This window comes from Amphibalanus amphitrite, unplaced genomic scaffold (assembly GCF_019059575.1).
Source record: "Amphibalanus amphitrite isolate SeventyFive unplaced genomic scaffold, NRLGWU_Aamphi_draft 000283F_arrow, whole genome shotgun sequence".
NCBI classification, from domain to species: Eukaryota; Metazoa; Arthropoda; class Thecostraca; order Balanomorpha; family Balanidae; genus Amphibalanus; species Amphibalanus amphitrite.
In genome coordinates this window covers 263,705-280,572 of record NW_024881778.1, presented here as the reverse complement: position 1 = coordinate 280,572, position 16,868 = coordinate 263,705, and the positions used below count along the sequence as shown (strand labels likewise).

The 16,868-nt window shown below is 48.6% G+C and overlaps 1 protein-coding gene across 2 annotated transcripts; it reads left to right on the top strand.

The window, feature by feature from the left end:
- Nucleotides 1-4,328: 4,328 nt before the first annotated feature.
- On the top strand, nt 4,329-16,405 carry LOC122387341. 2 transcript variants are annotated; one of them, XM_043377455.1, is made up of 9 exons: nt 4,329-4,496; nt 7,835-8,304; nt 8,482-8,699; nt 8,981-9,178; nt 9,534-9,791; nt 11,910-12,053; nt 12,468-12,681; nt 12,992-13,137; nt 14,910-16,405. In XM_043377455.1, exons 2-9 carry the CDS (start codon nt 7,877-7,879, stop codon nt 14,972-14,974), a joined length of 1,671 nt encoding a protein of 556 aa, XP_043233390.1. In that variant the 5' UTR covers nt 4,329-4,496; nt 7,835-7,876; the 3' UTR covers nt 14,975-16,405. The 2 variants fall into 2 exon arrangements, with proteins under 2 accessions (XP_043233390.1, XP_043233391.1); XM_043377456.1 differs by lacking the exon at nt 4,329-4,496 and adding an exon at nt 4,996-5,081.
- The last annotated feature ends 463 nt before the right edge of the window (nt 16,406-16,868 follow it).

The window sequence follows — 16,868 nt, the reverse complement described above, 5'->3', positions numbered from 1 at the left end:
GGTTTCCGAGATATAGCCTCGGGCAATTCCTGGAGGTCGCGCTGCAGCCCTATGTTTGGCGGCCTATAACTCAAAAACTATTGGTTTTCTACGATAAAAACTTTATATGGTTCAGCTCACAATCAGACAACAAACATTTTGGCTATCTCGGATTTTCATTTTTTGAAAATTTTGATCACGTGACCTTTTGACCTATTTTTCGAAGTGACCTTGATATTTTCCCCACTGAAAGTTGCAATTTTGTCTGATGACGATTAAAGCCTTATCGATTGTCATTCATATGCGAAAATAAAAAAAGTGGATATCGCCCTGCGTTGACCTCAGGTTAGGTCATTTTTATGACCTGTCCATTATTACGAGCGGGAGCGACAGTGAGATCTCGAGAATAAAGCATGATAGCGACAAGCGGTAAACGATGCAGGGTACAAACGGATAAGGTCTATAATTTTTACTGAGGTCATTTTCAGGTCAGGTCAAAGATGACGTCACAGGAGCAAAAAGGAAACCAAAATTGCGGCACTACATATATATGAAGTTTTTCTCGAATAACTTTCAAGGTATCCCAGCTAGGAACAAACCAATAGCACTATCGTGATCCTCTCGTCGATCCGCATCGGAACATATGTATGTTGACCTCGAAAGGTCGAAAGGTCAAAAGTTGACCTTAGGTCACGTGACGAGCGGGAGTGACAGCGAGATCTCGAGAATAAAGCAAGATAGCGACAAGCGGTAAACGGTGCAGGGTACACACGGATAAGGTCTATAATTTTTACTGAGGTCATTTTCAGGTCAGGTCAAAGATTACGTCACAGGAGCAAAAAGGAAGTCGAAATTGCGGCACTACATATATATGAAGTTTTTCTCGAATAACTTTCAAGGTATCCCAGCTAGGAACAAACTAATAGCACCATCGTGATCCTCTCGTCGATCCGCATCGAAAGATATGTATGTTGACCTCGAAAGGTCGAAAGGTCAAAAGTTGACCTTAGGTCACGTGACCTAAGGTCAACTTTTGACCTTTCGACCTTTCGAGGTCAACATACATATGTTTCGATGCGGATCGACGAGAGGATCACGATGGTGATATTAGTTTGTTCCTAGCTGGGATACCTTGAAAGTTATTCGAGAAAAACTTCATATACAGGGTGATCCAAAAAAAATGGAACCCCTAACTTAAAATGTCTGTAAGTCCGAACATATTCATTTTATTGACAAATTGCAAACACCATTAGAAAGAGCGTTCAATTCTCTATAAAACCAAATGGATTGAACTTAAATATTACTATGAATATTACCCTAGTTATATGCCCATAAAATTTGTGTCACGAAACTCAGTGAAACGGTTTTGAACATTATGCGCAAATCGCGCAAATCAGTGATTCACTCGGTTTGCTGTTCTGACCGTTCTGACCATGTCGCATGTTGAAGGTTCATGAATAAAAATAGCTCATTCACGTGCTATTGTAGTGAATTTAAATTTCAACAGAAGCAAAAAATAAGGTCATTCGGTATTGAACCACCGTGAGACCAACGGCTGAACACAGGTGTCTGATAAAACTTCTTAGACAAGAGAAGAAGTGGGGCGCCAAGAGAATTTTAAGAGAGTTCCCTTCTAAAGGCTGGAGTTTAACGACGGTGAATAATATCATAAGGAAAGTTGATCAGTATGGCACAGCGAAGAGGAAACTCGGCAGCGGAAGGCCGAAAAGCGCAAGAACCGCCAAGAACATTCAGGACACTGAAGAACTGGTTCTCAGTCAAGAGGCCACACCTGGGTCGCATCTCTCCCAACGTGAAATTGGGAGACAGCTTGGCGTCGCTCAAAGTTCTGTGAACAGAATTGTGCGAAACGACCTTCATCTGCACTGCTTCAAGAAGTTCCGTGTCGAAGAACTTTAGCCGGGTGAGAAGCAGAGAAGAGAGGAGAGGGCGGCAGAGCTCCTGAGACGCTACCCGGACGCTTCCTCCCTGCGACGTGTGTGGTTCTCCGACGAGAGTATTTTCACCCTCAACAAGCGTGTGAACACACAAAATGACCGAGTGTACGGAAGACAGCCAGGGACAAGACGCAGAGATGTCACACCGGAAAGGATCCAGGTTTCTTCGAGGTCCCAAGGGGATCGAGTCATGGTTGGAGGCTGCGTCAGCGCGATGGGAAAAACCAGCCTGGTCTTCATCGACTCAAGTGTCCGCCTGAATCAGAACACCTATCGAGAGATCCTGGAGCAGCACTACTTTCCGGACATTAGGACGGTTTGCGGCTCCAACTGGACGTTCCAGCAGGATGGTGCTCCGTGCCACACGGCCCACTCAGTGGTCGACTTTCTGGAACAGGCCTGCCCGGCCTTCATCGAGCCAGATGCCTGGCCACCTAAGAGTCCTGACCTCAACCCTTTGGACTTCTTCGTGTGGAGCGAACTGGAGCGAATGGTGTACAGAGGTCAGAGGATCAGCACCATCGATGAGCTGAAGGAAAGGCTGACGGCCTGCTGGGACCAGTTGTCCCAGAGACTGCTGGCCCGCGCAGTCGGAGCCGTCCCCAAGCGACTGCAGGCCTGCGTGACGGCCCACGGAGCTCGGTTTGAGCACATGCTGGGATGAACAGCGGAAGATAGGAGTTAGGACGCGTGTATCTGTCCTATTGAGTGCTTCTGTGTAGACTTTTATGCAATAAAATTGAATTTGGATGTGGTGTTATTCGCAAAAAAATCAAGAGATGGAATGCTAAAGCCTAAGCTACACTAGCATGAATTCCGACGTTTTTTCGGTTTCTGCGGGATTTCGGTTCGCGTCGTCAAGTTCGCCTCATAGCGAATGCATTGCGCAAGCTACACTGCCAGTCTGGCGTCCCGTGGAACGAAAACCCGCAAAAACCGACGAGTCGGAACCGAAAAAAAGTTCAGAGCTGTGAACTTTTTTTCGGTTTCTGCGGGATTTCGTTTTAGTGATGAATGATTAGAAGTGATTGTTGCTAATAATAGTGTGACGATGGAACAGTTTCAACTGTAAATAATGAAAATGGTGTAATTCATGATTAAAGAAGACAAGATGTGTTTCAAAACTCATCATTCTACTTCAAATATGATAATTGTAATTAAGCTGACAAATGATTATGATCGAAAATATATTCTTGTTAGTTGTAAAATCTTTAAAACAATTATTTAATTATGATTTTGTTAAAACACGACAACATTTAACATGAATAATTAATTAATTTGATCACTTATCCATCACTATGCTATAAACAACACCGTCCACGCGGCGGCCGCCCGGAACGAAAAAACGCAGAAACCGTAAAAACGCGAAAACCGAAATCACGCAGAAACCGAAAAAACGCTGATAGTGTAGCCTGAGCTTAACGGATTTCAGTGCGTTGTTAAGATTTGGCGATTTCGTTTCACTCAGTTTTCTGACGCTCATTCCAAAAGCTAATAGTGCGTCAATGCTTTACAACATACATGCACCAATTTGACGTGATTTTATAGAGAATTTAATGCTCTTTCTTATGGTGTTTGCAATTTGTCAATAAAATGAATACTTTTGGACTTATAGACATTTTAAGCTAGGGGTTCCAAATTTTTTGGATCACCCTGTATATGTAGTGCCGCAATTTTGACATCCTTTTTGCTCCTGTGACGTAATCTTTGACCTGACCTGAAAATGACCTCAGTAAAAATTATAGACCTTATCCGTGTGTACCCTGCACCGTTTACCGCTTGTCGCTATCTTGCTTTATTCTCGAGATCTCGCTGTCGCTCCAGCTCGTAATAATGGACAGGTCATAAAAATGACCTGACCTGAGGTCAACGCAGGGCGATATCCACTTTTTTTATTTTCGCATATGAATGACAATTGATAAAGCTTTAATCGTCATCAGACAAAATTGCAACTTTCAGTGGGGAAAATATCAAGGTCACTCTTCGAAAAATAGGTCAAAAGGTCACGTGATCAAAATTTTCAAAAATTGAAAATCCGAGATAGCCAAAATGTTTGTTGGCTGATTGTGAGTTGAACCATATAAAGTTTTTATCATAGAAAACCAATAGTTTTTGAGTTATAGGCCGCCAAACATAGGGCTGCAGCGCGACCTCCAGGAATTGCCCGAGGCTATATCTCGGAAACCGTTGTTCGAAGAAAAAAATCCTTGTCACAGCTGACTTCCCCACCCATCACAACCCATTACACCAATTTTAAGCAAAAAATAAAATATGAGGGTGCAGGGCACTTGTCGATTTGTCGTGGAACGCCCCAGGTGGCATACTGGGTCCGGGACCTGCTGCCACCTATCGACCGTTGTCAGAACCAGAGGTGGGTCGTATCGTAGCCTTGGGTCGTCGGTTGGCGCAAGGTGGCGGGGTGGCGTGTTATGTTTGGGCCGATAGCGTGCGTTGTCAAGGCGATGCGGGCGATACAGCGGGCGTTGCCGTGTGTTGCGGTGTAGTGAGGCGAAGGAGCAGGAGCACAGATAACCCCTGGGAGTGAATTGAGGAGACGAGGTGAGGACAAAGGGAGAAGTCAGCTGACCTGACGGGGTCACAAGTCACAACAGTCAGGGGTTCTAACCTGAACCGAAAGGATGAAACACTGGTTGTTGTGGATGGAGGGTGGTTTATTATAATTGGTGTGCTGTCTTTGTGGCTATTTCCCCCAAGATATTTCCCCATGGTTTGGGTTGTTCTTCAAAGGTTGCAACCCGATGCCTTATAGGTAGTTGTAGTGGTGGTATAGCGCTCCACTTTCAGTTCCAATACTTCAACTTTGGGCCTGTCCCAGTGGGTATCTTAACTGATACCTTCCAGTGCCTCCAGAAACCTCCAGAAAGTTCCAGAGTGTTCCAGCAGCTCCAGAAAGCTCTAGTCAAAGTTCTAGAGACCTCCAGTAGCCCCCAGAGAGTTGTTAAGTCCACATTTCAATTTCACTAGAGGCTCACTGAGGCTCTGGTCTACAATGATGGCGAACCTGTCAACCTGTGACAATGGGCCTGTTCCAGTGCCTCCAGGAACCTCCAGAAAGCTCCAGCTTCCTCCAGAGAGCATTCCAACACCTCCAGAAAGCTCTTGCCGAAGCTCCAGGAACATCCAGTAGCCTCCAGAGAGTTGCTGAAGAGTTAGGGCATGCATCAGCTTGGAAAACTCCAGAGAGTTGCGAGTTCCCTATTTCACTGGAGGTTCACTGGACTGGAGGCTCTGGTCTACAATTATGGCACACATGTGACAATTATGAATGTAAACAAAAGACTTTTGACTTTTAAAATTTGAATGTAAAGAAAGTTGCATTTTATAATTTTGTAAATCTTTCGTAGGTACTAAAATTAAACAACACAATTTCTTTCAAGAGTGAAACATCATCATTCTTTTGGTATCCCTGACTGACACCAATCCAGAAATCTCCAGATAGCATTCCTGTGCCTCCAGTAAAACTTCTGGTAGAGCCTCCAGTCAAGAATTTTTACTGGAGGTGCTGGAACAGGCCCTTGGTTCCAGCTATTCCAGTAGTGGTTCCAGCAGTTTCCACCTTCAATGCTCCATGCTCTCATAGAATGCCAGTAGTGCCCATTGACTGGAGAACTGCTGGCACTGGCAGTGTTCTAAAATTAGATTTTGGTTGAGTGTGCCGATGAAGAAAAAGTCAGGATGATCAAAAAGAAGCAAATACCTATAGTATTATCACAAAAGGGTAATGCCATTTCAATGCCAAATGGTAAAGCACTGATTTCATGTCATAATCTTCACAGGATGTGAAAGAAAAGGATGTGGATTGGATGCATCAAATGTCAAGTCATATATAACCTGGTTGTTTGAATACATAAAACATCAATTTTTTAAAGATAAATAATACCCTGTTTCATATTTTGGTATGAAAATATTTCCCCATTATAGGTCACTGGTGTCATTTTTCACCAAAAATTCTAAACAATGGAACACTGACCGCTGGCTTTTTTTTTAGAACCATTATAGTCTGTTCCATATCAAGCTTGCAGTTGGAGTTTCTTCGGCAGATCATATGGCCTTGGGCAGATCACTCCTCCGCTCCAAGGCCCTATATAGAAGGTATGCTCATTAGGCCAAAGCAGCGATTTCCGTGACGTCACAGGTACGAAGCGTCGGACGGCTGTAATGCAATCCTATGGAAAATGACCCAACTTTAGGGCTCTCCCACATAGCTGCCAGACTCGACACCAAGGTAAAAATCGTATCATATAAAAGCTCAAATCAAGACGAACAAGAAACCTATCTGACGTTTTTACGTATTACTACCGGCTTAGACACTATTCAAGTATATTCAGAGCTCTGCATTAGCTCACTTTTTCTGCCGTCAATGGCACTACAAATGCCTATAGTCGGTGCACGTGCGCTTGTCGAGCGGGGACCACCAGTCGGGCGATTCGGAGCTGCCGCCCAATCAGAACGCCGCAATGCCGTGACGTCATTGGTCGCACACGACACGTTACGGAGATAGGGATGAGACAGCCCTGCCTCCGCTCAAGAATTTGCGTCTTAACATATAAGAGCAGTATATACAGAAATCACGCACTGCTTTCAGCAGGGCACTTCGGCTGCAAACTTGAAACGGAACAGAGTATAGGTATCCTCTATATATGGCCTAGCCAGTCCCTAACTTATTTTTTACTAAAGCACCTGACACTATTCAGTGTTGCATCAACTGTTGGGCCTGTCTCAGCACCTCCAGTCAAAATTCGTTATGGGTGGCTCTTCCAGTAAGTTTTACTGGATATGCTGGAATGCAATCTGGATATTCAATCTGGAGATTAATGTAATGTCTGGTCTGGACACAGACTCTGGTCTGGACACAGACAGATAGGTGGTAATTGGGTCAAATGCAGTGATTGCCATGGCGCCAAAAGTCGTCAAACGCGATACTGCGTTGGTAGGGTAGCGGTCGGCTCAGCGACAACTCGAGGGCCACGGTCATTGATCCAGGGCGAAGGTCGAGCCCCAGCGGGACGCCGGACGAGAGCGCTGAAGGCTGCATCGTCAGCGTGGGCACGTGAGGAGCCTCAGCAGTCGCCGGGAAGCCTCGCAGGTTCCTTGTAGGACCAGCCGTATGCTGTCCGTTTGGCCCTTCTTCATGCGTGGGACCTTTGGTAGATTAACGGAAATTTCTGGCCCGCGCAGACGCTTTTGCGAGGCGTCCGCGCGGTCTCCACTTGGCATCAGCAACCACTTGGCCGATTTACATGCGGTAATTTTGTAGGGTAGCTTCATTCCTTCTACCCACTGTTGGACTACTCCCGATGCATATGGGTGACCCCTTATGCATGTGCCACGACTTGCAAAGCCAAGAGGTGTCAGTTTTGTAACCATTGCAATGTCTCGGTAACTACTGGGCCGATTGCGCTGAAAGTTGGCATGTTGGTAGGCACGCACTAGGCAATGCATATTCATGTGCCGTAGTTGGGGTGCTGCTGCACGTGCGCACGTGCAGGGGTTGATTCCAGATCTCGAGAATGGCTGGACCGATGGCGCTCAACTTTGGTACACGGTTAGGGACCGGTTAGTAGGGTGCCGTGCAAAAGTCAGTTGGGACTCATTTTGCACGTGCGCACGTGCAAGGTGCCGCTTCCAGATATCGAGAATGGTTGGGCCGCTTGCGCTCAAATTTGGCACATCGCTAGGGACCGATTAAGTAGGGTGCTGTGCGCAATGTTAGCTGGAGGTACCCCCTCGTAATTTCACACGTGCAAGGCCCACCCTCTCGCTCGCTCCGTTGGTCGCCCCAAAAGGCGTTTTACTGGTTATCAATCTTCACAATCTTTAATCGTTCGCTCGCTGATAACAGCTCATTGATGATCACTATAACAAATGCCTTCCAGGTGGAACTGACTCCCGAAGAAATAAACTCCTTGCGCGAAGAAATGAATTCTCCGCGTGAAGAAATCAACTCCCTGGGTGAAGAAATCAACTCCCTGCGTGACGAAATGAACTCTCCGCGTGAAGAAATCAACTCTCTGCATGAAGAAATGAACTCTTCGCGTGAAGAAATCGACTCCGCGCGTGAAGAAATCGACTCCGCGCGTGAAGAAATCGACTCCGCGCGTGAAGAAATCGACTCCGCGCGTGAAGAAATGGAGGCTGTGCGTGAACTAATGGCTGAACTGAGAAGAGAAATAGATGCTCTAAAGGAGGAGATGACAAGCGCTCAGGAGGAGAACGTCGAGGTGCGCTGTGAGGTGGCGCGCCTGCGCCAGGCGCTGGTGGAGGAGCGCGCCGCTCGCCAGGACGCCGTGGAGGATCTGCGACGGGAGATCCGCCTAGGATCGGCGCCTTCCGGCCGCTCCCAGGGGTGAGACCGAGAGGCAGCAGGGGTGGCACGGGGTGGGGGGAGGGGACACTGGACGGGTTTCGTTTGTCGAGTGGTGCTGTGCTCTGTTGGAAGAGAAAACGTGTGGAAGTTAGTGCTAGTAATGACTAACCTGATGACGACGTCACGCCACGTCACGCTGGCGTCATCTCGTCACAGTGACGGCGAGGAGGAGCTGGCGCCACTGAAGGACGACACGTGTGACAAGGGTGACGCCATCAGCGACTGTGACGTCATAACCCCATCTGCGGAGGAGGCGCGGCCGGCAGGCGGTAGCTTGAAGACGCCTGTGCCTAACATCTACCACCTGGACGCCGAGCTGCTGAAGATGGTGCTGAGCAAGATGGACTGCAGGGAGATGTTCCGCGCCAGGCGGGGTGAGTGTCCCGGCGACTGCCGAGCAGTCGTGTTTCACAATAATATACCAGTCGATGTTTTCCTTAGCTAACAGATAGGCCGCTACTGGAGAAGTCTGACCGGGAGTCTGCATGTTGATGAAGGACTGTTTTAGACGTGAACGGTCACTAGAATATGGTAGTTACCTGCGTGTTAGAGTTGCAAATGCTGTCTGTCTAAGAACTTTGAATCTGAAGTTTGCCACTAACGTGAGAACTGTTAACATGCCAACCGGTTGCCTTTTTTCCGTCGGTGCCAACAGTCAGCCGTCGGTGGCGGTCCGCCGTCGACGATATCGTCAGCGACTGTCGGCGGGAGCTAACCGATCAGCAAACCGGCGGTGGAGAGGTCCCGGCGCCGGCCACGAGCCTGGAGCTCGTGTTGAAGGTGCAGGACCAGCCGGGGATGACCGAACTGCAGGCGCCGACCGCTGAGACGGACACCGACCTCCGACTGGTCGGTGAGTCCTGTGTGAAACGCGCTACAGTACACACGACCTGACCTGGTCCTAATCTTACTAAATGCCGTGAATGCGCATTCACGGCATTTGGTAACATTCATAACTATTCCACATTCATTTATTCATTCGTTCAAGTAACATTCATAACCATTGACGCCATTAAGCTCATTTGACAAGATAAATGAACGTAAATGAAAATAATACCGTTGATATTATTGCCGGTAACTCCGGCCAGTGCTGCCATATCCTATTCACGGTATTGGTAAGATTGGGCCCTGGTACGCTTTGCCCCGCTGTAACCGTCATACCCTGTCCGTGTGATGACCAATTCACTGACGGCGGTGCATTATTCCAGCGGCCACCTGCCACGCCCTGGAGAAGGCCAACCTGTGCGGCTTCAAGCTGCGGGTCTCTGCCCTGCGCCGGCTGGCGCGGGCCAACGCCTCCAGTCTGCGTGAGCTGACGCTGCCGGCCGGCATCAGCGACTGGCAGCTGGAGGCGCTGCTGGAGCCGCTGAAGGATCTCGATCATCTCGATGTGAGCCCACCGGTGGACAGCTCCGGCAAGTGGCTGCGGCTGCTGCCAAAGTCGCTGACCAGACTGGACATCACTGGTGAGTGAAACTGGGTGCTGGTGAAACGCGTGGGTCTCTAGCGCACGCTGCATTAACTCGGTCCTGCGTCACTGGAACTCGGGGGCCTAGTCTGAAAAGGAAGAGAACGAGTCGTCCTGTAGTTGGTACATGTTCTGTTAGGGAGGATGGAACAAAAGACATTGTGAGCTGGCGAATGACAAAATAGTTGGCTGATGCTTCTTTGTTTGTTAGTGAGGCGACGGGCTGAGGTCCAATACATGTGATGAAGTCTGAAAAATAGTTGCACAATGTACAGCCCTCAGTAGACTGCGTGGTAGGTATTCTTTTTTCGACAAAACCGGTAAAACTCAAAGGCTATGTCATCAGTCGGTCGGAACTCACTGGAAATAGAGGCGCCATGCTCCACTCCTTCGATTGGGTCTATCACTAATTAAAGCATATGCCTTGTGTGGCAACAAAATGCAAAAGTTTGTTTTGGGGGCAAATATAAATTTTTGGGTTTTGTTGCCAAACTGGATGGAAAATGAAGACGATGGTAATGCCAACCAAAGGACGTGCGAAGCCTCGTGCGTCTTGCTGTTACGATTTCCGAGTGGCCGATAGCATAGTATCCGCGTTATTCTCGGTTTTGTCGAAAAAAGAATGCCTACCACCATGCAGTTTGCAGAGGGCCGTACAATGTACATATCATAGATATATGTAATATGTAGGTAATGTTCAAATGACTGAACACAGTGCATGACTCAGCTATGCATAACCTTTTATGTTTTTTATATGTATTTATGTGCATAATAGGGGAGAGTGGGGTAAGATGCCCAGGGTGGGAAAGACGCCCCACCCCCTCTAGCGACGAAACAAAGAATCGGACCTGGAAATTAATGTTCTTAGCGTAAAGCGGAAGCCTGCCTTGTTAACGGCACAAAAAATTGCGAAGCTCAGTTGGGCAACGGCTGGCTGATGACTGCATGTTTTTATTTGTTGCTTTCAAAAAATATTTTGGTGTCAGAACATTGTAAATATCAAAGAAGGTAAATAATTTTTGCGTCCCTTGCTATAGTCGTGATACATTAGAATGCGTGTACTGTGTCCTAAACAGTTTGTTTCATGGTGTAGTTTTATGGCTAACAAATTGTACTGATTTAATGTTACTTCGGTACCTTGGGGTAAGATGCCCCCTGTCCTGATGGGGAAAGACGCCCCCCTAAATCCGTAGGCTGTCCTTCAAACAGCCCGTCAAATCATTTATTACATACTTGTGATGTAGACAAAAGCCGATCTGGGACTATTGAGAGTCCAGTACGGTCGGGTGCTCCCCATGCCGGTCTCTCGGCCCACATAGCGACTTTTTGGGCGGCATCTGGCTCTGAGAGCCCTCACGACGGCCTCTGTAGGCCCAATTATTGGCTCCAGGGCCCATCACGACATCCTTTGAGGGCTCCCACGTTGGCCCCACGGGCCGCACTGGCATCGGAGGTCCCCACAAGCATCATGAAGACCTATAAGAGCCCCACAGTGGTCTCCGAACGCCACCACGGAGGCTTGTTTGGCCGCGCTGGACTATGATGGCCCTAACGATGATCTCTGAAGCCCCTTACGACTACTTTTGAGGGCCCTTATGATGACGTTTGGTGTCTACTGCAGGCTCGAAGGGACTACTGATTCGTTCAGGCGATTCACGTGCCCATTTATGTCACTTATAGTGCAGGGGGCATCTTTCCCAACGTCAGGGGGCGTCTTTCCCACCCTGTGGGGTAAGATGCCCCCTTTCACTTCTTCAGGAAAATGCTTAATAGCAAAAAAAGTAATAATATTTCAGGCACGAAAGTGTGATATTTTTGGAGAAAAATGATGTCGGCTTCCGTTGAAACTCCAAGTTTTTGCTTTCCCATCGTCATTTTCGAATAATGTATGACATAGTAAAACCCTGGGCATCTTTCCCCACTCTCCCCTACAGGTCAACAAAATTTGTAAGTCCATGATAGGACGAGAATGAGTATCAGAAGACATATGTGATCCTTTTTTGCTCTGGCCGTATAGGTACCTCTTTGTATTTTCTTTTGGTGAGCTGTGTCGAAATATCAGCGACTAATGCTCTATATAATCAGTGCTGACAGGTGATTCTGTCTGTCTCCACAGGCTCGGGAAGGACGCGGGCGCGGCTAAATAACAAGCGGCTCTCGGACGGACTGTTTGTCGGCTTGCAGCTGGCGACCGACCCGCTGCTGGACCAGCTGCGGGCTGCTCTGGCCACCCGCACAGTTACCAAGCTGCTCATAACTCGTAAGCACCAGCAGCAACATGTGTGAGCCATGAAATGCCGTGACATCGTGACTATGATGCACGGCGGGGGTCAATTTATTTCGGCTGTGCGATGAGTGCGCTGTTTGAGCAGGCGGGCGGGGGATGGGAAGGCGGTGGGACGGCACACAGATGCGTGCCGTGGACACTCCCTGTGGCCGGTGAGAACCAACCGCAGCGGTCGCCGTGTGCGGTACCCGGCCAGCGGCTGTAGGGGCGGGCCCTGTGTGTGGTTACACCGCACACAGGGACCGTGAACGACCCGCGCTGGTGCGCTCGCTCGCTCGTTACCTAAAAGGGCGTCCTGCTGGTTAGTATGTTTTGCCATGAGTATCAGCGGTTTGTGCCATTTCAGCTGCTGCAGTTGGTAAAAGTGTCTGTTTTCATGTTTTACAGGATCACCGTCTGTCACACCGGAGGCGACCACACGCCTCCTGACTGCCCTGCCCAGCCTACAGTATGTCAGTCCTCAGGGAGAGAGCGCCTTTTCCGGCACTGTGCTGGCCGCCCTCCACGGCTGCTCCGAGCTGGATACGGTGCAGCTCATAGACAACCGGCTCCTCACGGATATCCCAGCCCTGACCGAGTCAGAGGTGGCAGCGGTCAGCAGGTCAGTCGGCCGGACGGCAGCAGTGGGTGCGCCCGTAGCTGTGGTGTCTGTATAGACCACAATCACCCCAGGTATAATAGTATCCGGGGGAGTTGCTACCTATAGGAATACCGACACAGGGACATTGACAATGGAAACAAACGCGTCACAGGAACATTGTAAGCATCCGTAGAGAGTGCAGCTCCGGCCGGAACAGGGAACTGAAGGCTGTATTGGATTATTGACGTGGTCTGCTGAGGCTGAGCTGGCTCCTACGACCTTTACCATTTTGAAGTGACCAATGACTATCCCACCCGAACACCCCCACCAGGATGGCAGCGGCCTGCAGGAAACTGAAGAGAGTGGACGTAACTTCCTCCGTCGGTAACGTTCAGGCCGTCCTCTCCGCCCTGCGCAGCACGGACCTGAGACGTAACAGTGCAGGCCAGTCTCGCACGATCCATGTCTGGGTCCCCAGTAAGTGACGGCGGCTCTGAGTAGGTACCGCCCACACCAGCCAGCCGACACCGCGACACCGGCCTCTCCGACACGTACTGGCGCACACCGACACACGTGACGCCGTGTCCTAAAATTTGCTGTTTTGGTTGGGAAACGACATCCGAATTCAATTTCCGTTGTCACACTCACCTGAAATTTTTAAAACCCATTTTCCCTCACATCTTTACGTAGAAAAGCATTGTGTGGTTCGTCGTTTTACTTACTACATTATGGCACTATGACATTTAAATTAACGCGCCGCGAAATTTGGTATGACTATTTCCTCATCAAGTGTACACATAATATGCAAGTTTGAATCTCCTACCTTTCAAGGTCAGGTCACCAGGTCTAAGGTCACTTTGAATGACCCGACCTCAAATAACTTTTTTTCAACTTTGTCTCATTGTCAGAGCTACAGTAGATGACGGAGTCATTGGAAAGTTGCAGGATGTAATGAGATCATTGGTAGCTACAACCTGTATGTCTTGGAATTTTGATATCAATGACCAATCAGGTCAATTTGTTGGCATACCCATTACAAATCAATGGGGGGGGGGGAATCAACTGCCTGATTTTTCACTAAAAAATGATAATTTACTTCATATAGATCAACCTTAACTACTTTGAGACCTTATTGCTTTTGGGCAACTGTAAGGTCATGTGACGTCATCAAAGGTCACCAAAGTTTTGCTAATAACTCCATACAGGAACAAGATACATGTACGAGGATGGTCACATTGTGTTCAGCTCGTCAAGGCGCATCGAATAATATACATGATGACCTCGAGGTCACGTGACCTGAGGTCAACCTTTGACCTCCCAATTTCGAAGTCAACACACGTAATGTTTCGATGCGGGTTGGCGAGAGGATCACGATGGTGCCATTAGTTTGTTCCTAGTTTGGCTACTTCGATAGTTATTCGAGAAAAGCTCTCCTCATATCTAGCACCGCTATTTTGACTTTTTTACCCCTGCGACATCATCTTTGACCTGACCTGAAAATGATCTGAGTATTTTTGTAGACCTTGTCCGTGCATACCCCGTGCCGTTTACCGCTTGTCGCTATCTCGCTTCGTTCTCGAGATATACGGGGGGGGGGGGCACTTACCCGTTTTCCCCGTCGGTATTAAGTGGGCGCGGACCCACGTCGGTGTGCGGGTTAATGCTGTTGATCCCCTTGGCCCTTTCCACTTCTTTCTTTAGCATATCTGACCGGCAATTTTCCACTCTCATCCTTTTTTTGGTGAGGAGTTTTCCACCCTGACACCCAAGCCACAGTGCAGTTTTGGAACACAGAGTGGTGGCGCCACTAGTGGAGATGTCACAGAGGGTGACGACTGACGGTGTAAGTGGCCACACAATCAGACCTCATGACGTCACTAGCCAGTGATACATAACTATAATAGTATAGAGTTTGGTAACACCAGGTGCATGTACAAATAACGCAACATACGAGCAACGTTCATTGCTGGCAAAAATGCATTGAGAGTAGTGGTGACTACGTATAAAAATAAGCGTGGAACAAAAAAAGTATGTTCGTTTTAATGACGCCACCCCATCTTCCAATCTCATCAACTTTTTGAGTTAAAAAATAGGAGGCATTACTTTTGGAACGTCCCTAGTAGAAATAAAAATAAAACGCCGAACAAACATCTATTGCTATTTGACAATGTGTTCGGTTCTTATTAGTATGTGTGGTCGTATGTGCCATCACTAGCGACGGTGTGTAATCTGACGTGCTCGGTTTCCAGGACTTGTGTACATGCTGCTAAAAAGGCCTCGCAGCGACAGCAAAATCACCGTGCACGCCCACTAGAAGCATTGCTTCTCAGTGCTCGCCTGCTCTGCCGCCGGGGGCAGTACCGGAACTCGACAACAGATGGCAGCACCGTGTCCCGCGGGCAGCGCTGTATCGTACAAAATGCGAACGTGTTTCTTTTTTTTCCAGCCAAGGGAAGACACTATACCCAAGATTGCCTCATTATAACCAAACCAAAACAAACTTAGCTTACCCTAAGGTAAAACATACAATCCTACAAACCTACAAACCCACGACCTACAACCTACAACCTACGATATTCTAACACAGAACCTACAAACTTACACTCATGTTCCGTCTTTTCAACCCATCCGTCGTTTCCATCCTCAGGATACTGAAATCCCTCTCCTTCACGCCGCAATCCCTACTCCGGGCTGGACAGGCACCTTTATCTCATGCGGGCTGCTCCCTTAGGGCGCACCGCAGCTCCCAAGGAATCACACCCGTAGCCGGGTGCAGTGAGAGCATGTGAGAGCTTAGGGGATGCTCGGCCTATCCATTCGGGACGGGCTCAGTCCCGGCGACTCACCAGGGTGCCTGCCCGGACCAATGTCTCCCCCTAATTCCTATCATTCGCCCGGCTCTGCAATGGTCTTGTCTGACCGAAAGGGCCGAACCAAAAAAAAAAAAACAAAAAAAAACAACAACAACAAAACAAAATAAACGAACAAACAATCCTAAAACGTGCTGAAAAAAATTGCGTGCGGCTGACTCCGGACCCGCGACCCATGATCTACGAGGTGGACTTCTAACTGCTAGACTACGCAGCTAGCTGTCATGGCCGGCGGTGTAAGCCTGTTTTCATTCACAATGGAGTATTTCCCGGGTAGTGCCTTCCCTTGGTTGGAAAAAAAGAAACACACAAATGGCGTCGCATCTCAACTTTTGTAGTAACAAGTGCTTGGAGCCACCCTGACCGGTCGGATGGGTGCCGCCGCCTCAGACCGGTGTGTTTGAGCTCCCGTGGCTGATCCTGTGAGCAGAAATTGTAACGTCTGTTGACACTTCTTTAATAGACAGTAGTTATATTCGGTATCCGAGATGTACCACGCTCGGGGCCACTGTCCAGCCGTCGGTAAACCGTTGTCACCGTGTCGTCGGTACCACCATGGTGGCGTCACGTGTCGTGACGTGACGTCACGCCGTTATGCTGTTGTGGTGCAGTTTCCGTTTAGACCAGAGAGTCGTTGGAGCTAGCCGGTCCAGGCGACGTCGGACCTCGCCGTCACTGTGTCGTTGGTCCGGTCTGCTGTGGTTCGTTTAGACCAGACCAGGCTCGGGATATCACGGGCTATGATATCGCGATGGAAAGATACGATCGGTGGCTCAGAGGGGTTCCTCAAGGAAGTCTTTTTGGAACTCTTGTTGTCAGTGCATGTCAGGACCGAGGTGTTGAATACACAACCTTTGCTGAAGTGGCCACCCCAACTACGGCGTTTTCTTTGACGCAACCTTATAGTGATGATGTTAGTTACAGATAATGCCGAGGAGGTTGTTAGCTGTTATAACATTAAAGACAAAGCAGTTTTCGTTTTGTTGGGTTAGGCTCTTTCGGTCTGACGAGACCATTTCAGAGCCGGAAGGATGATGGGGATTAAGGGGAGACATTGGTTTGGACGGGCACCTTGGTGAGTCGTTGGGGCTGAGCCCGTCCAGTAGACAGGCCGACCAGCCCCCTGACAACCAGTACTGCACCTGGCTACGGGCCCGCCTAAGGAAGCTACCCGCATGGGATGAAGTTGCCCGTCCAGCGCGGAACAGGGGTTTGAGGCGTGGGGGGAAGGATTTGACTATCCCAAGGATGGGAAAGGTGGACAAATCGGTTTAATGTTTTGCTTATTATCTAATTACACCATGGCTCAAATCCGGAGTAACACAAAGAGGCTTTGTC

Excerpts from the sequence above, each read along its gene's own strand:
- LOC122387341 (XM_043377455.1), top strand. The coding sequence starts at position 7,877 with ATGAATTCTCCGCGTGAAGAAATCAACTCCCTGGGTGAAGAAATCAAC. Across the intron at positions 9,792-11,909 it reads GACCAGACTGGACATCACTG|GCTCGGGAAGGACGCGGGCG; the intron begins GTGAGTGAAACT and ends CTGTCTCCACAG. Across the intron at positions 12,682-12,991 it reads GAGGTGGCAGCGGTCAGCAG|GATGGCAGCGGCCTGCAGGA; the intron begins GTCAGTCGGCCG and ends CACCCCCACCAG.